The 26,201-nt window shown below is 35.3% G+C and overlaps 1 protein-coding gene across 1 annotated transcript in view; it reads right to left on the bottom strand.

Annotated features, from left to right (window-relative positions):
- Positions 1–434: 434 nt before the first annotated feature.
- The window catches only part of VWDE (von Willebrand factor D and EGF domains), a 72,491-nt gene continuing 46,724 nt past the window's right edge, over positions 435–26,201 (bottom strand). The window contains 18 exon segments of the mRNA XM_070477205.1: positions 435–1,235; positions 4,251–4,264; positions 4,266–4,344; positions 5,221–5,257; positions 5,259–5,317; positions 5,422–5,490; positions 5,493–5,527; positions 10,559–10,632; positions 10,634–10,644; positions 11,877–11,972; positions 12,774–12,803; positions 12,806–12,868; positions 13,884–13,993; positions 14,056–14,155; positions 19,686–19,820; positions 24,584–24,637; positions 25,867–26,008; positions 26,011–26,046. Coding sequence (XP_070333306.1) covers positions 1,093–1,235; positions 4,251–4,264; positions 4,266–4,344; positions 5,221–5,257; positions 5,259–5,317; positions 5,422–5,490; positions 5,493–5,527; positions 10,559–10,632; positions 10,634–10,644; positions 11,877–11,972; positions 12,774–12,803; positions 12,806–12,868; positions 13,884–13,993; positions 14,056–14,155; positions 19,686–19,820; positions 24,584–24,637; positions 25,867–26,008; positions 26,011–26,046 — 1,287 coding nt within the window. The 3' untranslated portion in view covers positions 435–1,092.

Here is a 26,201-nt window from a genome sequence, read left to right as displayed (position 1 = left end):
TATCATTTTACAAGTGTTGATACAATCACAGAAACTTTCAAAATAGATGTTTACATAGCACTGGCTTATAATTTATGTAGGGGGGAGGCAACTTCAGAAACTGCAAGAAAGTCTTATTGCTTTCTTGATTTTCAAAATACAAAGAAATTAAAAAAAATACAAAGAAATCCTAATTCTAATGATATAAAGAGTTTTTAAAATTGTTTTCCCTGAAATGGCTTTTTGGCAACCTACTCCGGTTATTCTTGCCTGGAAAATCCCATGGACAGAGGAACCTGGCAGGCTACAGTCCACCGAGTCACAAAGAGTAGGACATAACTGAACATACATCAGCTAAATGAAGAGAGCTGCTTCCCAGGTGGTGCCAGTTACTAGTACAGAACCTGCCTACCAGTGCAGAGGACACAAGAGATGTGAGTTGCATCCCTGAGTAGATGTGAGTTGCATCCCTGAGTTGGGAAGATCTCCTGGAGGAGGGCATGGTGACCCACTCCAGTATTCTTGCCTCAGAAATCTCGTGGACAGAGGAGCCTGGCAGGCTACAGTCCAAATGTTTACAAAGATCAGGACAGGACTGAAGCGACTTAGCATGCATGTACGCAAATGAAGAGAGAGAACTATTATCAAGGAAAGGAGCAAGGATACTCAAGGCTTCAGTGGCATATGATCCACTGAACATGTTTAGAAACATGCCTTCCCCATCAGTGAAGTAGTGATTCACTGATGTCAAGGTGGTAAAATTTTTTTAAAGGGTGAAGGTGGTCTTTTTAGCTAGTATTTGACCAAATACAAATTATTGGTGTCTTAAATCTACATTGTGAGATATTTGCTCTCTTTCAGCTCTGGTGTCATGAAATATTATATAATGTTTGATGGTTGTTATCTACATGCTGAAATTCCATAAGCACACATGAAAATTCTAAGTAACAAGATAACCATATAATGACACAAGAATGATATGATTTCTAGTTTTAGAGGAAAATAATAAAATCTTGTATATTTTCTATTTTAGAAGTAAAAGAACAAAAAGCATTAACAAATATGTATAAATTACTGTTTCTATCAACTGAAAATCCCAGTTGATGGCAGGTGTCAATATTTAATAAATTCTTTGTTTAAAGTGTAAAATACCTTTATTTTCTTTTCACATTTGACCCCAGAATACTCAGTGCAGCAAGAACATATGTTGGGGAGTACACATCTGCCTCCATAAAGACACTTTTGATTGCAAATTGCTGTAATACACAAGTTTTTACAGTTACTGTCTTGACACAGATGCTTCAGACAGTTTCAAAGGCCTGAAGCCATTCAGCAACTTGGCTATAACACAGACATAAGAATCATTGAATGACCAATTGCACTACTATATTTCTGCACCCAGTGTGCAAACACCCACATATGCAGACATCAAAAGACCAAACACCCCCAAACTGAACACCACAGTTTCACTATTTCATAAAGATACCAATATTATTAAAGCAAACATTTTCATTGGCTATATTTTAAGGTATTTAAAACATATCTTTTTGTTTTCTTTAGAGAGGAGATTTAAATCAGTAACATAGCATTCATAATTTGCTTTTTATTTTTTTTTCCTTTTAAAAAAACCATTTCTTTTTTGGCTGATGCTATGCATGTGCTTTCTCTAGTTGCTGTGAATGAGGGCTACTCTTTTTTGAGGTGCATGGGCTTAGTTCCTCCGAGTATGTGGGATCTTCCCAGACCAGGGATTGAACCTGTGTCCACTACACTGGCAGGAAGATTCTTTTTTTTTTTTTTCTATGTACAATAGATAAAAGTTTTATTAGACTGCAGAGTGTTGTTTCATGGAAATTAAGATGAACATGTTTCACACAAGGTATTTTGCCATGAAGTGAAGTGAAGTCGCTCAGTCATGTCTGACTCTTTGCAACCCCATGGACTGTAGCCTACCAGGCTCCTCGGTCCATGGGATTTTCCAAGCAAGAGTACTGGAGTGGGTTGCCATTTCCTTCTCCATCATAATTTACTTTTTAATAAAACTTTTTTAGCAAAAATTTAAAAGGGGCAACTCAGTACTGACCAACATATGGAAAAACAGACAATTTTATTTACTACTAATGGAAGTTTAATGTGAAACAATTCTGTTGGAAGCTTCCTAAAGATACGCATATTATCTGTACTAGAAATTTCTTCTTTAAAATCTCTCCCTATGCAGTTTTAAAATACCTTATATCTATTTCAATATCTATTTATCTTTTGTCCTTTTTTTTCTTCCTCATTTACCTACCTAACCACCTATAGAGAAAAATTTTTATCGTAGTAACAGTTTGTAAATAAGAGAAATGTTCAACATGAGAGGAAAGGTCAAGTGAATTACAGTATTTATATTATGGAACTTGATATAGCATTTTAAAATTATGTTTCTAAGGATACCAAAACACTTTTGAGTAATACTGACTAAATATAGGCATAATGTAAAATTATATACAGTAGTTATTTTTCATGGGAGAAATATCTGTTTCAATAGCTCATATTTGAAGCTTGCATATGTAAGAATAATACTCCCTTTAGTATAAATGCAACATTGAAAGGTATGTTTTTATCTGAGCTGTTGTGTACAGCAGGACAAGGTTCCGCAGCTAACTAAACACGGTTCATATCACAGACATCATAGATTTGAATATTCATTACAACAATTTTTCCAGAAGATGGCAGTAAAACAACTTGTATAAATAACATCATCAATATTTAGACAAGTTTCCAGACAGAAAGAAGTAAAGCATTTTTGAGGAAGGGAACTTTTAAAATCTCACACAAAGTTGCTACAAGGTGCAATAACAGGGTGCACATCTTCAGACTGTGCTCAGAGTACCTGAGTTCACAATCACTGGAGCATATTTCCACATTAATGTGCTTTTAGCGTCTCATCATTCTCTCTCATAGTCCACACAACCCCTCTCCAGAATGAGTAGGCCAAATCGAAGTTGAGTGTTCCTTTTTATAGCATTTTATCACATCTAACTTTCAATGTGAATTACTGATTTTTGAGCACATATTTCTTACATAAGTATTAGCACTTAATGAATTCTTTGAAAATATTTTACTAGAATGAGAAGTGAGTAGTGATTAATAATAAAATAAACTCTAAGAGTCATAAAAATTATATGCAGAATCTCTGACAAATGGAAATGAGTTGGTTCAAGCATACTGAAAAGCAGAGCAGGTATTTCTAGTAAAAAAGTACAGTCATTTTACAATTGTATAATTTCAGTTTATAATACATTTGCATTACCAGTTTTGATATTATGTAGGTATTGAACATTTGAAAGTACTTTGAGGAGATTCTCTGTTTTTCCCATTAAGTCAATCTTTGTTAATATTTTAAGAGGTTAAGTTTACATAAATTTCAAAATTGCATAAAATTTGATTTTTGTCTATAGCATGAGATCCCATATATGTAAAACTTTATGACTAAAAGTGGAAATAGCTAACATGAGAAAATCAAGGCATAAACTAGTTCTGGGTGATGGAATTTGGAGAAATTTATTTTTAAAATTTTTTTTCACATTTTCTCTGATTTCCATGATAAATATATATCTACCCTGTAATACAGAAAAATGTTTAAACTATATATTAAAACCTTCTTTGTCTAATTCCCCCATGGAGGAAAGCAGTCAAAAGTTACAAACTTCTAGTTAAATAAGTACTGGGGATGAAATGTACAACACGATAAATATAATTAACACCACTGTACATTATATACAAAAGCTTATAAGACAGTAAAAGTTCTCATCACAAGGGAAGGATACTTTTTTAAAAAATTCTTTAATGTTAGACCTATATGAGATGAATATTCACTAAACATTGTGGTAATCATTTCATAATGTATGTAAGTAAAATCATTATGTTGTACACCTTATACAGTGCAGAATGTCAATTATATTGCAAGAAAACTGGAAGAAAAAGAAAAAAGATCTTTTAAAATGAAAAAAAAACGTCTTAAGTCCACCTAAGAGGAATTCACTGACACTCCACAGACTGTACTTTGGATCTTTCTAAGTTACACAAAGCATTAATATAATATACAGTACATTCTTTTAAAAATAGGTATAGAAATGGATAAGACATCCCTCCATTTCTAAAACTTTAATGGATCAGTATACTGGGATTTATTTTTCTGTATATATTTCTCTTAAAGCTATACTTTATTTAATAATTACAATAGATTCAAATTCAGAGCAGAGTAGAAAGTGAGTTCTGTGGCTTACGTATTTGACACTGCTCCTGCCCATGTGGTAGGACAATGGCATATGCTGGGAGCGATACATTCACCACCATTTTTACACTTCTGAAAGCAGACTGCTACAAATAGGAATATATATAAGTTTAAAACTTGATTTACTAGTCAAATCCTACCATAAGTGATAACAATTTTCATTAAAGAAAAAAGAGAAACAGTTAAAAAATCAATGATTAAAGAATTTTTCCCCTTAACTTTTTCCCATTGTTAGACTTTTATGGAAAAAATGAAACATTTGAACAAGAACTGCCATCATCTCAAAAGCTAGATTGAAAGCAATAAAACTACTCAGGAGGTTCTGAACTGGTCTGAAACAGGGCCAAGAAATCAGTAATTTTTTAAAACTTCCCTGACTCCTACTTATAACTGAGACCAGGACTTAAATACATGTCATTTATCCTGGCAGCTGTATTAGATAAACTGGAAAATACAGGATAACCTGTACCTCTGCTAAGTAGAAAGAAAGAGTTCAGAGGAATTGGCATTTTACTCTATTTTAAAAAGATATATTATTTTTTTTAATTAAAATTATGTGATCTATTTCGACATAAGGCAGAGGAGTTTGATGTTGACATTCTAAGAGACATTTATGGAAAACAGTTTTAAAGGTGAAACATTGATGCAACTGATGCTAATTGAGAATTTCCTAGGAAAGCTCATACATATTTTGTAAGGAAATTAGGACCTTTTTGATTTAGAAGTTTAGGCAAGTCCAGTAATAAACCAATGGAAGGAGGATTGCTTTCACAGGGAAATGGAAGAAGAGTGAAATAAAAAGATAAATTCTAAAAAAAAAATAAAGATAAATTCTAAAGTAGAACTAAATAAGAAAAAGTAAAAGCAAGGAAACAAAAAACAAGGAACACGCTGTTTGTCTGAAGTCCTGCTTTATGTTCCCATGTAGACTTTAGCATTTTAAGGGTATTTATTTCCCTTATGTGTGTTGCACTGTTTCCCTGTCCAGCCAGAAGGACAAAGAGCAAAGGTTTGGTCCCACACACTTTCCTCCATTAATGCACATGGGAACACAGATACCTGGAGATAAAGGGATGAAATTTTAGTCCTTAAATATTAATAGTTTTGCTGTTTAATATGTTTGCTTTACCTGTAGCTGGCAAGCATATTTAGTAGTGTCTTACTTTTTTGGCATCTCATACCAGTGTATCCTTCAGGACAGGCGCACACATTATTTCTCATGCAGTGACCACATTCTTACAGGGAGGCTGGCAGAGAGCTGAAAGAACACTAGGCAGCAATCTGTGACTATCATATATTCAATTATTATATATCATATGTTGCATTATGTATGTGTGATATATGGGGACATAAGGCAGAGAAATGAGCTAGTAAAATATAAGATCACAACTGCAAGTTGTTAAAACCATCATTTCTAAACCATAAAATACAATGCTTATAGCCATAAATTGCTAGTGGGTTAGCATATTTTGAAATATATTGGTGAAGTGTTTATAACCAATGGAGCCTTCAGTATGATAGTGCAAATATTATGAATCTAATCTTATGTTTCACCAAACTCTGAAGTAAAGAGTGAAATGACCTGGGAAAAAAACAAGAAAATAAGTCAAAACCAAGCTTAAAATAAGACCTGTTCCTGTGGAAGTTAGAAAAATCGGTCATGTTTAGAAAAAACTTTAAAGTTACTTTTGGGTACCTACTGAGGTCATAGAGACAGAGCTTTTTATATGTGACTTGTTCCTGTCAGGGCCTGGGAAAAAGTCTTTTTTAACAATAAATCTTTGGCTTTTTCAAGAATATTTATTAGATAATCCTGAATACAGTGTACTAGTAACTTCTGTGTATATGGTTCTGTTCCATGGAGTTCAGAAGTTGATGTTTGTATCTTTTATGACAGGAGTTTTCTTGCTTCATATTTCTTCTTGATGTGACAATTAAATGCAGTTATTTAAAAATAGTAATACAAAAGCAAACTTGCCTATAAATTTTTAAATTTAATTTTCCTTGAGTGATGATTAAGTGGAATTTAGTTTTTGTTGTAAAAGTGAATATCCAATTATTTTGTTTTGGCAATAAGGTATTTGTGGACAGATTCCCCTTTTGAAAATTTCCAAACACTAAGAAAAATTCCACTGATTTAAAATAGATTTATAGGTGAAAATAATGTAACACTTTTGGTATAAAAACAATATTAACTGAAAGATTTTAGCAAATGAATAATATCCATTATTTTAGACTGGGCCTTTTCTGGTTAATAATTGAGTTTCCTTCCTCTGGTATTTTTATTGGTAATTTTTATAATGGAGAAGTGATCTTAAGTTTTCTGCTTTCTAATTCTTACACTGGAGAAGGAAATGGCAACCCACTCCAATATTCTTGCCTGGAGAGTCCCATGGACAGAGGAGCCTGGTGGGCTACAGTCGGTGGGGTCACAAAGAGTCAGACACGACTGAGCGACTGAACAACAACAATCCTTATTCAATTTAAGATTATTTCTATTAACTAGGAGAAGATGTATTCTTTCATTACAAAAACATCACAAGAAATACCTGTGGTTAGGAATTTAACACTTGAAAAAAAGACCTTTTTATAATGGCTAGTTAGTCTTGTTACAATCAATACTCATATACTGTATAAAACTTGAGTGTAGAGATGAATACTACATCTATACAAAAAAAGTATATATAATTAAAGTAATACAGAGAAATGGCATAAAATGTGGACTTTGTTGTGCCACCCCTAATACCGTTTTAAGAAAAGGAAGTTTAGGAGAATACCCAGTCATGTATATATTTGTGAGATTCTCCAGGTCTCAGAGGGATCTTCCATCAGACTCCAAAATGAGCGAAGTAATCTGGCCTTACTTTGTATATGGAAAGAGCTCATGGCATTTAAGGGATGAAGGAAATTGGAAGATACATTTAACCATCTCTAGCCTCACATTTTAGGCTTCTCTTGTAACTCAGTCGGAAAAGAGTCTGCCTGCAGTGCAGGAGACCTGGGTTCAAGTCCTGGGTCAGGAAGATCCCCTGAAGAAGGAAATGGTAACCCACTCCAATATTCTTGCCTGGAGAATCCCATGGAGCCTGGCAAGCTACAATCTATGGGGTCGCAAGAGTTGGACACGACTGAGCGACTAAGCACACACACACAGCCTCACATTTTTTTTTTTTTCCATTTATTTTTATTAGTTGGAGGCTAATTACTTTACATCATTACAGTAGTTTTTGTCATACATTGAAATGAATTAGCCATGGATTTACATGTATTCCCCATCCCGGTCCCCTCTCCCACCTCCCTCTCCACCCGATCCCTCTGCGTCTTCCCAGTGCACCAGGCCCGAGCACTTGTCTCATGCACCCAACTTGGGCTGGTGATCTGTTTCACCCTAGATAATATACATGTTTTGGTGCTGTTCTCTTGAAACATCCCACCCTCGCCTTCTCACAGAGTCCACAAGTCTGTCCTATACATATGAGTCTCTTTTTCTGTTTTGCATATAGGGTTATCGTTACCATCTTTCTAAAGTCCATATATATGTGTTAGTATCCTGTAATGGTCTTTATCTTTCTGGCTTACTTCACTCTGTATAATGGGCTCCAGTTTCATCCATCTCATTAGAACTGATTCAAATGAATTCTTTTTAATGGCTGAGTAATATTCCATGGTGTATATGTACCACAGCTTCCTCATCCATTCGTCTGCTGATGGGCATCTGGGTTGCTTCCATGTCCTGGCAATTATAAACAGTGCTGCGATGAACATTGGGGTGCACATGTCTCTTTCAGATCTGGTTTCCTTGGTGTGTATGCCCAGAAGTGGGATTGCTGGGTCATATGGCAGTTCTATTTCCAGCTTTTTAAGAAATCTCCACACTGTTTTCCATAGTGGCTGTACTAATTTGCATTCCCACCAACAGTGTAAGAGGGTTCCCTTTTCTCCACACCCTCTCCAGCATTTATTGCTTGTAGACTTTTGGATAGCAGCCATCCTGACTGACGTATAATGGTACCTCATTGTGGTTTTGATTTGCATTTCTCTGATAATGAGTGATGTTGAGCATCTTTTCATGTGTTTTTTTGCCATCTGTATGTCTTCCTTGGAGAAATGTCTGTTGAGTTCTTTGGCCCATTTTTTGATTGGGTCATGTATTTTTCTGGAGTTGAGCTGGAGGAGTTGCTTGTATATTTTTGAGATTAATCCTTTGTCTGTTGCTTCGTTTGCTATTATTTTCTCCCAATCTGAGGGCTGTCTTTTCACCTTGCTTATAGTTTCCTTTGTTGTGCAAAAGCTTTTAAGTTTCATTAGGTCCCATTTGTTTATTTTGCTTTTATTTCTAAAATTCTGGGATGTGGGTCATAGAGGATCCTGGTGTGATTTATGTCGGAGAGTGTTTTGCCTATGTTCTCCTCTAGGAGTTTTATAGTTTCTGGTCTTACATTTAGATCTTTAATCCATTTTGAGTTTATTTTTGTGTATGGTGTTAGAAAGTGTTCTAGTTTCATTCTTTTACAGGTGGTTGACCAGTTTTCCCAGCACCACTTGTTAAAGAGGTTATCTTTTTTCCATTGTATATCCTTGCCTCCTTTGTCGAAGATAAGGTGACCATAGGTTCGTGGATTTATCTCTGGGCTTTCTATTCTGTTCCATTGATCTATATTTCTGTCTTTGTGCCAGTACCATACTGTCTTGATGACTGTGACAGCCTCACATTTTAAGTCTTGCTTATTAATAGTTAACCTTTCATGTTTTCAGCGCAGTGTCTCTCTCTCTCTTTTGAAATCTGTAGAATATGCAGTATATGCTCCTTATACTTAATTTTAACCATATTCTGCCTAATTTATTCAATGGCTTTCAATATGTATACCATCTTCCCTTCCCTCTATTTGGGCTTACAAGGGATGTGACCTAATAAAGATCATTTTTTTTCCTGCACTTTCTATAACATGTCTTATAACAATAATACCATTACTTAATGCCAAGTGCTGACTGTACTTGTAGGCGGTCTACTGTAGTCTGATTCACACTTGACAGCACCTGTCTAGCTCAAACTTGAAAGTAAAGAGGTCTGAGGCCTGAAGACTATAAATTTGTCATATCCATGCCACTAGGACATTGTAAAGAGTGATAACTCCAAAAATTTTAACATGACATGTATTCATTAGATAATTTTTAGTTCAATTTAGTAAGTTAGAGGGTCCCTGCTTTACCTAGTTATATAGTTGACATATACATTTTAGAGAAGAAATTTTCTTACTAAATCTTACACCTATTGCAAATAGCATTAGAAGCATAGCTTTTTATTTTCTTTCTCACATTCTCCTTCTACCTAAAACTCTTAAACATGCATTTAGTCTCCTAATTTTCAAGATCTGCCTTAATCTAGTTTTTGCATTCCGTGTTCATACCCTAGCTCCTTAACAGAAATCTGAATTAGAAAAACTCATTTTGTATGCTTAATGTATCTAGTATTAGAGTGGTTTCTTCTCCATCTCAATGTCAGTCTTAGAATCCTAACCTACCTCTAAGTAAAAACAAAACAAAACAAAAACAAAACAGGATTGTAGGTCAAACTGTAACATGACAAAGAAAGTATGTATTTTAGGAATTAAATTATCACATCTTATACTAAAAATCCACTCTATATTTGTATAAGCTCAAAAATACTAAGATGCAGAAAACAGATTTAAAATTTCATTTATTGACATTATTTCATGCCTATGTGCTCAACTTCAGGTCATGCCCATTATTCTGAAAAAAACAAAAACAGCTTATAGCATTAACTCTATGAGTGAAAGTGTTAAAGTCATAGGCCATAAATGGGGGAAATGGTGCATCTTTATGTCTCATATTACTGGGTACACTGCTGTGTGTAGCTGGCCCTTCATAAGCGTTTAATGAAACTAAAGTCAAGAGAGATCATGAGATAAAATTAGTGCTAGACATTAGATTGACTGTAAATAAAACATTTTTGCTGAGAAGGCAACAAAAATGACACCATTTCACACAAAAGACTGCAAGAGAGCTTTGCCTATTTGTTTCACACCTTGGTCCTACAAATGTGCCAAGGTTGTGAGCCTCACCTAAATTGAATAAGTACACATTTTACACAATAATTCATATATTTCTATGAACTGGTAATTTGGTGACCACAACTGCAATGTCACAAGAAATAGAGAAAATAAATAACATCTTCTCCTTTGAAAATTGTCTTATGTTTGTTTACTCAGAGCTCTGTTTGTGTCTGACTTTTCCTTTGCCTTTTTATTTATAAAGAAAGAATAATTGCCATTCTAACACTGTGTACCAAAGAATCCATTTGGACAGATGCAAGTGTTTGGCTTATTACAGGAACCACCATTGAGGCAGATGGGGGTCACATAAAGCTGGCAAACAGCAGGAGGGAGAACGACCATGAAAGTTTTATTATTTAAAAATGGAAGCTGCCCTGAAGTACAGAATGGTACATAATGAAATATTTTATTTTTACTGCCACTTAAACCCATAGCCTATAGTTAATTAGACTTTTCCAAACATAAGAGGAGAGGAATAACCAGATAATAGCTTTGAAAGTTTATTCATTAACAAATATTACCAAGCTATGAATGTGGAAGCTATTATTAGAATTCAGAATGACCTTGGTAAGCATTGTTGGTAGAACAATTGGAAGTTAGGAGAAAGCAATTCAACAGCACAAACAGGATAGTCTGTAATCTGCTCAAATACATTCAGTCGTGACTTTAAGTCATCTTCCCAATTTAAATAGGAACACTGCACTCAAGTCCTAGCACACTCGAGAACATGCTTTGTTTTTGCTTCTTCCCGTTGTTCCACGTTGAAAGTCACCCCAAATTCCATTTTTAACCCCGATTTTGCCAGTTCTACAAAGTTTACACAATTTTATTCTTAACTGCACCTGTCAGAATGAACTTCTCTTTCCTCTATTTCCAAAAAGCTAAACATTTATTATGTTACTTGTTACTCAACTTGTGTCACAGTACTTTTTATAATTATAACCTATATCTCCTTCACTAATGATAAGCTTCTTGTAACTGGGGAAAAAACAAATTGATCTTTATTTCCCTTTGCATGATGCTTCACACATAGTTGTCAAGCTATAAACACTGAATTAAATTTACATTGAGAAGAGTCATTCAATCACAATGTATTAAACATAGATAATGGCAAACATATTAAGCCTGATACTGTGATTAATAAATAGAATAACATTATGATGTCCAGTTAACTCAGAATTGCTTGAATATTTGATGAAACAGAATGTCTGCATTGTGATGAAAAATAAACTTCAAAGATACCTGAATATGCAACACAAATATGTTTCTCTCCACCATAAGGCAAGAGTATGAGGGAAAAATAAAAGCCAAAAAAGAAATTGGTTTGGGTTGGATAAGAGTAAAGCTGAAATACATTTTGTGGTTGAATACAAAGATAATGAATGAAGATGAGAGAGAGGGTTTTAAACATCTATCTGAAATAAAAACTCTACACCAGTCTCATCTGATTAGTTTTATGTTTTGCAAGTCCTTATCCTTAAACCACTGATGCACCTTAGATTTCTTTCAACTGACATATTTATTGAAAATATTTCTGATTGTACCTGTGCTACAGGTAGGTCCATACCAGCCAGGTTTATACTCACAGACGTCTGGTTTAAGACACTGGCCTCCATTTTCACAGTACTTATTACAGACAACTAAGATCATAGGATAAATTAAAAGAAAGGTGCATTAGACTCAGTACTGGTCATCTTATTGGCTATAACTTAGTTGCTCATAACTGCCAATCACATTGTCTAATAAGATTAAAGAGAAAGGTAAAAACCAACTTATTTTTTGGCTTTAAATAGTTTGCAGTTTTCATATTTAGTTATCTTTATTGTTTGCTGCTGTTAATAGAGATGGGGAAAGTAGAAAATCACTGGGGTGAATAGTAATCAAGAGTTGACTGTGAAAATTGTTACTAATGAAAGTAATCATAGACATAGATTAAATGAGATTTGTTTATAAGCTAACAAATTAGAGGGGCTTTCCAGGTGGCTCAAGTGGTAAAGAACCCAACCACCAATGCAGGGGATGCAAGAGACATGCATTCAGTCCCTGAGCTGGTAAGATCCCCTGGAGAAGGAAATGGAAACCTACTCCAATATTCTTGCCTGGAGAATCCCACAGACAGAGGAGCCTGGCGGGCTACAGATCATGGGGTTGCAAAGAGTCGGACGTGACTGAGTGACTGTGAACACACAAGTTAGAATTCTTGTTATCTCAAAGTAATGGTCATGGATAAAGTCCAGAAAAGAGTTGTTTCTAAGAACAAGCTTCTTTATCTTATTACTGGCACCCAGTGTTCCCAGTGGTATGCAGAATGGTAATCATCATAGCAAATCATGAAGGCATATATTTTGCTGAGGGTTTGGGTTTATCTCAGTTAGGATTAGAGCAATCAACTCTTCAAGGAGCAACTTCATTATAGTAGACTGCAAGAGAGCTTTGCTTACTTGTTTCACAGCTTATTCCTACAAAACCACAGGACACATGCAGAGGTTTCCAGCTAAGCAGGCTCCACCATGGTGACAACATGGTTTACAGTCTTCTGAAGACACAGATTGTGTTAAATCAGCTCCTAATTTGGAAAAAGCCAGTTTATGTTTACAAAGTACAAGCACAAGAAAACCTTCTGCTGTGAGCAGTTTACAGGAAACTTGGTTCTAGTTTAGCATGAAATCTAGTTCTGTGGGATTGAGTATGAGGTCACACTCTGTAGACACCTATAAATCATCAAATGTTTTGGTTTATAAAACTTCTGGTTAACTGGATGGAAATACACAATCTAAAGTTTCTTCTGAAAAATGAGACTTGGAGTTACACATTCTTTCCCTACAAAGAGAACACTTCTATATTTCTATAATTATTTTCATGTGCTATTCATAGTGTTTCTGTTAGTTCACTCTGTGTTTACTGTAATTTGTTAATTTGTGCCTTGCCTTGCCATGAAAACACTTAATATGGCTCTCAGTTTACTAATATTTATATATGTACAATCCACTAAGATGTATTCTTTAAAAAAATAGCAAATTAAAAAAAAATAAATTTTTTTCTTTAAAGTATTATCCATTTTAGGAATGCCATTTCCTAAACTCTCCATTTAAGATTTCAACCAAGCCAATGAAATTATATGGCTATAAACATGTTTTTCAAAATGATTTTTTAGGTTTTGTTTTACTACCTGATACCTTCTAATTATTTGGTAATAGCAGTTCCCTGGACCCATGTTTGAGAAATTATTCAATAGGCAGATATTCTTTGATTGAAGCTAAAATATTTATTGGGATATGGTTCCATATAACTAAATATCACAAAAAGTTTCTGCAGATACTTCTACCAAAGATGTATGAGCTATTGCTTTTTGGTGCTCTGATTTGGCAAATTTAAATTTTTTAATCTTCAATAAATTATTTTTAATAAACATTAACAAAACTTAGACTCCCTCACCAGCATTAAAACGTATATATTAATATGTACACAGTAAAACTGAATTACCTTTAAAACATTTTAAAAAGACTGCATTATTTTGGTTTTATTATTTGAGTTTTAATTTGAATTATCACCTTCATCATAGGTTGCTCCACCATGTCCTATGGGATATTCATAAATGTTAGGCTTAATACATTTCCCGTGGTTTTTGCAGTCAGGATGTCATATAGCTTAAAAAATAAAGCTTGTGGCTTAGAAATATTAATTATCAATTAAATTCATTATGCAAACTAATAAGAGCTATACTTAACAGTTTGGCAGTTAGAACCGGTGTAACTAGGTTTATATTTGCATATGTTTGGGGCAACACACTCTCTGTTTCTTCCACAAGGATTTTTACAAATCGCTGGAAAAATCAAGGCAAAAAGACTGATTTGTAGATACAGTGTATACCCATTATCTATAGATTTAATTATATAATAAAAGTAAAATTCTCAGAAATTGAAAAATTTGAAATTGCTGTTAAACGATAATGACTGCATACATTCACAGAATTATTTTTTCCCTTATATTTGTTTTTCTACCAGAATGACTGAGGCAAATGATTAATAGGGTAAGCAAAACATACCATATGAGGAAATTAGTCCCATAGAAAATCTGCTGTTGGACATGGCTGCAAACCATAAAAGGGATTACAGTCTTTCAGAGAGCAATTTAGTTACTAATTGGCTAAATGCTGGTGAATGGCAGGGAGAATCAGAATGTCAAAGAGCAAAATGCCAGGAACACATCATAAGCTTATTCTATGTTCTTATTTCTTAAGCTTCTCTAACAACCCATTTAACACTTTCTGAAGTAACTGAAATGATTGAGGTTGTTTTATTTGCTAATAATAATGAGTTTTATATCATAAACATGTAAGAATTGAAGGTTATTAACATTATTCCTACAGAAAAAAGAAGAAAATGAAGTTCCTCAAGGTAACTCAGAACAAAGGAACACTCTTAACAGCTCTGTTGCTTAAGTTGGTCTCAAACAAATCAAAAACAAACAAAACTAATATGAACACTAAAAAGTAGCTTCTAAGCCAGAAATTTGATTTGTATCAAACTATGCTGATGATTGAGAAAAGAAATAAACGATCCTTTGAAAATTAAAGTGATGCCTAACTTGTTTTATCCTTAAGAGTTGGAGGAATTACAGAGAAACTTAATTTATACAAATAAATATGCAGGATTAGTCATTTAAAGGCTAAATACCTTCTGTGAGCTGAACAGAACCCAGACCACATGTTATTCATACCATATCTTGCTGCTTACTGCCAGGAATGTCAGTTAGCCCTGTAAGGTTGTGCTTTCTTTTCTGTATAACGGGAAAAATAATACCTAGTACATGGAGTCCTTGTGGATTATATGACATAATTGAAATGAAATATTTCCAAAGGCCCTAGAACAAGTAGGTACTTAACACATATATTTGTAATTTATTATATAGTCATAATGTTTTTTAATATCAACATTATTAAAAAATTGAGAAACACTTGTGTTAATTTTTTTGAAATGTGAAGAGAATATACCCAAATAATAAATAAAATGAAGTTAGTGAACTAAATGGAGTAAACAAAATTTAATATATAGAAAGGTGTATCTTTTTAAGCACTTAAAAGTGAACTTGATACTTTTCTTTGTGACATTCGAAGAGTTATCACACTACCTCTGCAATTGGTAACATCTCCGTAATATCCAAAGGGGCAGCGTCCACACTGGAAGTGACCATCTGTGGTTGGCACACGGGAAACACCAAGAAGGCAAGGGGATTCAGCACAACGTGATCTTTTGTTCAATCCAGGCTTTTCTGGCAAAACAGTGATGGCTCTAGTAAGTGATGATGTAAACTCATCCTTATACTGTGTGTAACCTTGGGCAGACCTGTTAGTTTGAGTATACTCTTCTGTCTCTGTTTGGATGAGACTCTGGTAAGATCCTTTATTTCACCATGAGAACTGTTCAGGTTAATGCTTAAAGAACTATGGTTGTTTGTAGGAAATGCCAACTCCTCCAGACCGAGGTTTGTACTAGGAGTATGATCCCTATGTTCAAAATCTGATATCTGATGGGAAATAGCCTTATTTGAATGATCAATTGGGGTTGTAACTGGTTTTAATGAGAAGTGTGAGATGTGGTTGGTTGCAGCCAAGAACATTTTCGTAGTTGCAGGACTGTGGATTGAGCTCGCACCAAGTAGTGAATGTTCTGTTGACAGTTGCTGCAAATTTATGGCTAAACAACCAAAAAAGAAAAAGACATGTTAGTCACAGTCAGCAGAACATTAATTAATGTTCTGCTGCACCTACAGGGGGCTTCCCTGGTGGCTCAGACAGTAAAGACTCTGCCTGCAGTGCGGGGGACTTGGGTTCAACCCCTGGGTGGGGACGATCCCCTGGGGAACAGAATGGCTACCCACTCCAATATTTTTGCCTAGAGAGTTCCCAGGACAGAGGAGCCTGGCCTGCTATAGTCCATGGGGATGCAAAGGGTTGGACACGACTGAGTGACTAACACTTTCTGTGGTATTTAACATTAGGTAATTCATTCCTTCATTTGAAGTCTGTTACGTGTACATCAGTCATTATAAGAGAAATGTAAATCAGAACTACAGTGAGATAGCACCTGACGCCAGTCAGAATGGCCATCATCAAAAAGTCTACAAACAGTAAGTGCTGGAGAGGGTGTAGAGAAACGGGAACGCGCTTGCATTGCTGGTGGGAACGTAAACATGCAGCCACTATGGAAGACAGTATCAGGACTCCTTAAAAAGCTGGGAAATAAAACCAGTGACCCAGCAATCCCACTCCTAGGCATATGCCCTGAGGAAATCAAAACTGAAAAAGACATATGTACCCCCATGTTCACTATAGCACTGTTTACAATAGCTAGAACATGGAAGCAACCTAGATGCCCAACAACAGATGAATGGATAAAGAAGCTGTGTTACATATATACAATGGAATACTACTCAATGATGAAAAGGAATGCATTTGAATCTGTTCTAATGAGGGGGACGAAACTAGTGCCTATTATACAGAGTGAAGTAAGTCAAAAAAAGAAATATAAATATCATATACTGACACATATGTGTGGAATCTGAAGAGATGGCACTGATGAATTTATTTTCAGGGCAGCAATGGATAAGTAGACATAGAGAACAGACTTATGGACCTGGTGGGAGGAGAGGAGTGAGAAGAGGAGGTGTATGGAGAGTAACATAGAAATTTACTATACCATGTGTAAAACAGATAGCCAATGGGAGTTTGCTCTATGACTCAGGGAACCCAAACGGGGCTCTGCGACAGGCTGAAGGGTGGGGTGGGGAGGGAGATGGGAGGGAGGCCTTGGAGGGAGGGGACATGGGTGTAGCTGTGGCTGATTCTTGTTGAGGTAAGACAGAAAGCCACAAAATTCTGTAAAGCAATTATGCTTCAATTAAAAAAATATTTTTAAAGTCTATTACATGTATAAATGCTATTCTAGGAGTCTTGCAGCATTAAAAAGTCAACACATGATTACTGCCCTCTGAGAACTTGTAATATATTTAAATACACAAGATAACACAGAATATAAAGCAGTATAGAAATATTTGTATAAAATTTTATTTCTGCATTAAAAGACAATATAGATAAGGTAGGCCATAGAGATAGAAAAGATAATTTCAAGTACACATTATGTAAAGGATCAGTGGCCAGAATAAACCCTTACAAAACAACAAAAAGTCAAAGAAAAACTATAAAGAGATAAACAACAGAAAAGCAAATTTCAATGATGATTTGAAAAAAATAATTTGATAACTTTTGGCAAGCTTTATCCAGAAATAAACAATGGAAAGATAAAACTAGACAACTCTGTATATATGAAAATAATTTTAAATTATATAATAATACATATAATTTTAAACTAAGAATTTGAAATCTCAATGAGTTTTTACAAAATATAAATGATTAAATTAACTGAAGAAGAACTAGATGACAGAAAAATTACATTGAAAGAAGTAGAAAAACAATCTAAAACAACCTCCTAAAATGATGTCAGGACAGCTGATCTAATGGAAAAATACTTTTACCAAATTTCAAGGAAAGACTTTTTTGCAAAACTGTTGCAACATGCACAAAGAGATGAAACATCAACATTTTATCAGAGTGGCATAATCTTATAGCCAGCATTATTTTTGAAAATACACAAGTTTAAAATGAAATAGTATTTTTTTATTTAAGATAAATCAAGTGCAGCTGTGTAATATATTATCATATCAGGGTGAAATAGACTTGTATCTCAACTAACATAATTGTATTAAGTGAAAAAATTAATATGATGTTAAAAAGTAATTTGATACATCCATTTTTTGTTAAAAAAGCAGTCCAAAAGGGCTTCCCTGGTGGCTCAGTGATAATCAGCCTGCCAATGCAGGAAACATGGGTTCGATCCCTGTTCCGCGAAGATCCCACATGCCATGGAGCAACGAACCCCATACACCACAAATATTGACCCTGTGCTCTAAAGCCCACAAACCACAACTACTGAGTCCACATGCCACAACTACTGAAGCCTGCTTGCCCTAGAGACTGTGCTCCGCATCAAGAGAAGACACTGCAATGAGAAGCCTGGGCACTGTAACTAGAGAGTAGCCTCTGCTCTCTACAACTAGAGAAAAGCCCTCACAGCAACAAAGACCCAGCACAGCTAAAAATAAAGAAAAATTATTAAAACATTCTGAAAAAGTTAATCCAAGGAAACATTAACAGAAATTGTAGCACATAGTTAGTGATGATGAAAAAGCATTTGATAACATGTAAAACCCACTCCTGACTTAAAACCAAAGAGAATTCTGAGAGAGCAACCAGTAAAAGGAAAATTCTAGCAGAAACCTGTAGTGATATCATACTCAGTGGCAAAATATGAAATTCATACTAAAACCATTAAGAAGCAAAACCATTAAGAAACATTCCTGCACACTTTGCACTGGAAGTCCCAGTCACTACAATCAGAACATAAATTTGATAGCTGGAACAAGGCTGTTAGATCGCTCATTTCAAGTTTTGCCTCTCTAATTTAAGAACTGTGTAAACATATTGCTTAACCCATCAGTGCCTCTGTTTACTCATTTGTAAAATGGAAATGTGTTACTATATATAGCTGTTATGAGAATAGGAAGAAATAATGTATTAAAAATATTTGCTTAGTGTTGGTATATCATAAATATAGACTAAACCTTAGTTACTATAAAAAAGTAAATAGAGATAAACTCACCATTTGCAAAAATATGTTTTAACAACAAAATCAAGACAAGAATAAACCATAGAAGAGTGTAAATAGAGCATTAAATAAGGCAACTGGGTGCATGAATAACTTTAAAATTAGATTTCCTATATTGCAATAATCAACAATACCTTGCAAAATGAACAAATGCAGTGATATCTTGGAAGATAAACAGCTGACATCACAGTATGCAAAGGCATAAAAAAAGGTAATTAGAAACATGCAGGAATAATAGAGTGTTACTGAATAAAACGAGTTATAAAGAAAGCACTGTGAAGAAGAAAAGGTCTTACGAAACAGTTTAACATTTGAGTAGGGCTTGAGTAGATGATGAACAGGAATTTATAGAATATAAGTTTGGAATGATCCCTTCCAACCCTATGTTTCTCTGAAATCACCTTAAATAATTATATAATTTGTTTCTAATACAATATGATTCATTTATCTAGAATATTAACCACAGAATTCAAAAGATTAGCAAGAAAAAGGATAATCTGTAAAATGCATTATATAATCTTAGATGAACTTTTTGAAAATAAAAATTCCTGAGGGGTAAATAGGGGAATCTTCTGAAAACAAATGAGAGCTAATACTTGTCATTAGAGTTTAACTAAAATAATTTCTTAATAAAGGCATTCCCATTTGTTGGTTTCACATTCCTATCTCTGATTGGCATTTTTACCATCTTCTTCCTTACACTGTTGTCAGACCTTGTGAGAACAACAGTATGTGCAGTAAATTCATTTTAAATGCATTTTTCAACTATAAATGTATACATGAAAAACAGATCAGAGTTAAGCTTATAAAAACAAAGCACTGTGAATAAGAACATATAAAGATGTCATGTGCATTGAACTCCTTGCAAATTAGATCAGAGAACTAGCTTAAACATCACCTCTTCAGCAGATGCTTCTCTCAGGGACTGAATTGTGTTCCCCAAAATTCATTTGTGGAAGCCCTAATCCTGTGGCTGTATTTGGAGATACTTTTAAGGAGGTGAATAAAGTTAAATGAGGTCATAAGAGTAAGGCACTAATCCTATAGGACTGATGTCCTTAGAAGAGAAGGAGGCACACGAAGAGTGCACCTGTAAGGTTACAGTGAGAAGGCAGCCATCTGCAAACCAAGCAGAGAAGCCAGAAACCAACCCTGCTGGCAACTTCATCTCAAACTTCCAGTTACCAGGACTGTCAGAAAACAAATTTCTGCTGTTTAAGTCACCCCGTCTGTGGTATTCTGTTAATGACAGCGGAGCTAACAGATGTTCCTGTGGTTACACTCACCCACTCAATGTCAGCCGCCTGTATTCTTTCCTAGAACTTTGTTCTTCACACTTATGTGTCTCTTTCCCCCACTAGTTAGGAACTTCAAGAATAAGAGCTGCACTTTATTTGCTTTTATAGTTATTGATTTTTGTGCCTACCACAAACTAAGTAAACAGCAACCAACAATAAAAAATCAAGTTTGTGTTAACAAGCACCTTCCTAAAATACACAAATGCCTCTGATGGAAAACTTATCAGTCACTCATGTGTAATGGGGTTTGGTTCAATGTGCTTTCTTCTTAAATTCTGCTTAATAAAGGTCTTACTGAGAATGTGAGCCACTGTTTGGAAATGACAAATGTTATCACTTTAGTGCACAGAGTAGTAGGCTCAGAATTTGGGACCAGGTATTGACGTGAGTAGCTGAACTAGTAGGGACTTCCTCTCACCATCCAGTAATGTGTTCTTCAAATCTGAAGAGCTATTATCTTCAGTGCTAGACAGGCACGCCCCGGTTTGAAGTACAAGGTGACATCATGTCATTATGTTTTTAATCAAAAAACATCATTTGCTTAATACTACCAAGGACACTGACTTTTTATAATTTACTTTTATTGTTTTAATTTTTAAAGGTTGATATCCACCAATTTTTTGTCTTCTTTTCTCCAAATGTTATCCCTGAAAAAATTTCATCTGTGACTGGTGACACTAAGAGCTATATCTTTCACATTATCCTTCCTCCTGAGCTCCTCTTGGATATTCCAGTCACCTCAGCCTCTTATGTATCCAGACTGAAGTCATCATCTTTTCTCTTTGAAACTGTTTCTTCTTCCTTACATTTTATGTGTCTTAGTCAGCTCAAGCTCCCATAACGAAATATCATAGGGTGATTTAAACAACAGGAGTTTATCTTCTAACCATTTAGGAGCCTAGGAAGTCCAAGATCTAGGTACAGACCCATTTGTTTCCTGGTGAGAGAGCTTTCTTCCTGGGTCCCGAACAGCTGCATTTTCCTGGTGTCCTCATCCGGCAGAGAGAAGCAGAGCAAGACCTCTGGTGTCTCCTCTTAGGACACTGATCCTGTTGGATCAGGGCTTCTCCTTTATGACCTCACTTGCCCTAACTACTTCCTTACTCCAAATACACCCATACTGGGTGTCTGAGGTTCAGTGAATGCATTTTGGGAGGAAATAATTCAATCCAGAGCAATGTAAATGTCAATTCTGCTCACTCAATTTGCTTAAACCAAGCACTGTAACTCTCTCCATCACCATGTTAATCCCAATTACTGACCAAGTACTATCAACTTGCTTCTTTTTTACTGAAGTATAGCTAATTTTGATGAGACGGCTGGATGGCATCACCAATGCAATGGACATGAACTTGGGCAAACTTTGGGAGATGGTGAGGGGCAGGGAGGCCTGGCATGCTGCAGTCCATGGGGTCGCAAAGAGACGGACACACTGGGCAACTGAACAAAAACAACAATAGTTAATTTACAATATTGTGTTAGTTTCCAATATTGTGTTAGTTTCAGGTGTGCAGCATAGTGATTCAGTATTTTTGCAGATTATACTCCATTATAAGCTACTGTAAGACAATGGGTATGATTCCTTGGGCCATGCAGTATACTTTGTTGCTTGTCTATTTTACATATAGTAGTTTGTATCTGTTAATCCCACACTGCTAATTTGTCCCTCCTCACGTCCCTCTTCCCTTTGGTAACCACAAGCTTGTTTTCCGTGTCTGTGAGTCTGCAGAAATAGACTCAAATTTCTTCTATAGTGTCTCTTTCATCCTAGTCTTAGGTCAGAATTCTTCATGCCTTTCCTGTGTGCATGCTAAGTCGCTTCGGTCATGTCCGACTTTTTGTGACCCTGTGGACTGAAGCCTGCCATGCTCCTCTGTCCATGGGATTCTCCAAGCAAGAATACTGGAGTGGGTTGCCATTTCCTCCTCCAGGGGATCTTCCCGACCCAGGGATCAAACCTAGGTCTCCTACATCTCCTGCATTGGCAGGCGGGTTCTTTACCACTAGCGCCACCTGGGAAGCCCTATGTTTGTAATATTGTCTTAACTCTTCTACCCATCTTCACACTTGCAGTAACTGATCTGTAACTCCTTACCTGTAACTGATCTGTCCTCCATAGTGCTTTTAAGTAGAGTTTCTCCGATGTAAACCTTATCATACTTCTCATTGTCAGTGGTCTGTCGACCAGATACCCCTGCTTTTTGTAGCAGGCCCCTTTACCCTCTGTTCCAAGCACACTGAGTTATTCACAGTGCCCAAGGTGTGCTGTATTGTTACATGCCTCTGTACCTCTGCTCATGCTGTTCCCTCTGCCTAGAATGTCTCTCTCTTTCTTGATCAAAAACATCAGATTCAGCTGCAGTGATAATTTCCTTTAAAAACTTTTCATTATCCCTCAAGGTAGGCATGATTCCCTGTAGTGTTCCTACTATTCTCTCTAGACACTTTTATTGAAAGATAAAGATCATACTGAACTATGTAATTACATTTCCTACTACTACACTCAAACCTACTAGGTCAAATGCATCTAGCTTAGTGCATGATACTGAGTGAATGCGTGAGTACAAGAGAGAATGGAACTGAGTGATCTGAATTAATTAAATGCAGCCAAAAAAAAAAAAAAAAATCATGCTAGAAGATAGGGACTTTTACCATGACATGTTTTTCCATCACCATAAAATCCTTTTGGACATGAATGGCAATGATAGGAACCAAAGGTATTGAGGCACTCTGTTCCTGGAAAGCAAGGCCTTGATTCACATTCATCAACATCTTCCTCGCAATTTTTGCCTAAATAAAATATACATTGAGAATTCAAAGTGTTTACTTTGAAAAACATTATATGTCAAATCAAGGATTGATTTATTTTACTCTTTATGTCCTGGTAACTCCCACAAAGCTGTCATATACAAAAGGGAAGGAAGTGTACTGTTTTAAAAATTTACTGTGTACTTACATATAAGCTTATTAATTAGATTTTATTTAACATTAAGCAAGATCCTTCAAGTATATAAGCTTTACCCTGTAAATAAAACTTAAGGCCATTAATATTTCAAGGCAAAAAATTACCATATTATAGCAGTAATTTGTTCTTTGTTAAAAAATACTCAATGATCTTTTAAAGAAGTTATTAGGATAGCTGCTTGCTTAGCTTACAGGACAACTTATTCAGTCCAGTTATAGCATTGGCTATAAAAATCCATTGAAATTTTACAGTGTGCTAGTAAAGTCAGTCTTCAGTACAATTTTTGAGCGGAAGTGTTGCTCTTTGAAATGTTTAACAACTTATTTGAATGAATATGTTCATAATCATTAATGATGGTAACCCCTATTATAGTAAAATTCATGAAAAAATCAACATGTGAATTCTTTCAAAAGTAGTGTGTAGCATGGCAAAATAACCCCAATAATAAAACTGTTATTTTAGAATGCTGAAAAAAATTAGAAGACACCTAAATGTCCTGCTAAGTTCTAGTAAAATGTTAAAAACAGATGGCTTCAAGGAAAAATATCAGCTCAATAACTGTACCTTTACATATATATTTTTTAATATTTATATCCATTTTCATAAAAAATATTAGTATGATTTTTTTTTTAAGCCTTGGGAAATTAAAGTTGTTAGTCATATTTATCTGGAGTTTCTGGAATCAGACATTTTAGAATATTAATGAGTTAACAGATATTCTAACATTTCAATTTGATTTCAGCTCTTACATCATGATATTTTTCTTAAGTAAATGAATTATCAATAAAATTCTTAATCATAATTTTTATATTTTCATGGGAAATTTCTTTATTATTCTATTCTCTATTATTCTATTCTATATTCTATTTTTTATTATTCTATATTATTCTATTATATCTATTATTCGATATTTTAACAGTAATACATTTAAATATGTTTATACCTGCCAAATATAGATAGAAATGTTTAGAAACCTGCAAAATACAATATAGGTATAGAATATTGCCAAACTATGGAAGTGAACAAAAATTTAAGAGTATATGTAAGCAATGCACAGTTAAAAAGGATGACAGATAGCAAATGTGTTTGTGATGAATTCTACTAGAATTTTAAAGGGTGTATTAAAACCTTTTAAGACCGTACATTTGTTTGAGTAATGTGTAGATTACTAATGTGTAGTAATGTGTGGATCTATGGAAAGCCAAAGATCTTTAGTTTCTAATTTGTTCACATCTGAATTTCATTCATGAGGAAACAAAATTTACCTTTGAGCTCAGGTGGACAATCACAAGAATAACTGTAAACTGCCGGGGTCCAGCCTCGGCAGGATCCAGGGGTACCCTCAGGATGAACGGCGTCAGCGAGAGAAGACACGTGAGACCAGCCTTGATAGGGCCAAGTCTGTGTTTTACTTTTTGACAACAGTTCTTATACCCTCACTCAGAACGTTTCCAAGGTACAAGATGCTTACTCATGCTTACACAGGATTAGTATTACATCAGTTTGTTTTTTAGGAAGAGCAAGATGTTTTCTGCTTTCTAATTCTATAGTAAATCTTAGCACATTATCTTCTGGCCTTGGGGCCCATTAACATTTTATGCAGGTCAGGTGAATGTAAACTTATTTTCCGCTTCTGTGGTGACCTTAACTGAAAGGTGGCAGTCTCATAGGGCAACAGTACAGAGTAGAAGTATATCCTTGTTAACACAAAAATTAATCCTTCTGCAGAAGTTGTCAGTTGAGTTTATCTAAGAAGTTTACCCCACACTGACTCTGCGACTTCGGTGAGGCAGCCCCTCTCTAGCACTCCTGGCTAATAATTAACAACCGTTTCATTGTTACCACACTAGGGCTAAGCTCTTTATTTTTCTAGATCTGTAACTATATTAACAATGGTTTCCACAGCACAACCCTAGCACATTAAAAGCAAAAACACAGCAAGCAAATGTCAACCCAATAACCACCATTAGAGTAATTTTTTTAATGTTTTCTAATAGGACTCCTTCACCCCCCAAAAAGGCTCTATGTCTGTCAGGGCCTTTATATGATCAGGTTGTTTATGCTATTTTATGATTAGGGTACTATAAGCAATCATGCATATTAGTACCAAGGGCATAAATACATTTGCCAAACAAACTAAAATACCAGCAAAGGAGTTTAAATTAAAACACTCCTTTCACCCTGGATAATCTCATAAAATACCACCACCTGGGAAACTTATTGATTAAAGTTCTAAATTGATTCTTGTTTGGGAAGAGATCGGGGAAGGCCTTCTGCCTGTGTCACAGAAATTAGTAGTCTACTGAAGCAAGCATCAGAAAGACAGATAACATCTTTAAGGTGAGCGCCGGGGGCAGCTTTTCGGAATCCCTGAAAACTTGATCTGCCTTGCCTGTCAGGTTTTCTCCTCGTGACTTTGTCATGGGAGGGATCTCGTGAGCTGGCCTTTTCGAAATCCCCGAAAACCTGATCCGCCTTGCTTGTCAGGTTTTCTCCCTCATGACCTTGTCATGGGTAGGATCTCGTGTGTTGGCTCCCGGCAGTAAACCTCTAATGCATCTGCCAAGACCACAGGGGCTCACCTGGCCTTCAGTGATATTCTTTTCACAAAGATCTCCATGAAGACCAGGCAGGCAGACACATAGCTATGCTCCACTTCCTGGCGGAAATTTCCTATCAGACACACACATGGTCCCCCATTCAAGCAATCACAAGACGTCACAGTCACCTGCAAAATAAACAAAAAGTAAAGACTTTATTTTGCTGTAAAATAGCTTCAGTTTATGTTGCAGAAATCATGATAGGCATGTATCTGTATGTGCTAATAGGACCAGATCACACATTTAGCAAAATAATATGTATACATTTAATGTAAAATAGTAT

This window comes from Odocoileus virginianus, chromosome 1 (assembly GCF_023699985.2).
Source record: "Odocoileus virginianus isolate 20LAN1187 ecotype Illinois chromosome 1, Ovbor_1.2, whole genome shotgun sequence".
Classification (NCBI taxonomy): Eukaryota; Metazoa; Chordata; class Mammalia; order Artiodactyla; family Cervidae; genus Odocoileus; species Odocoileus virginianus.
This window is presented reverse-complemented; position numbering and strand designations above follow the sequence as displayed.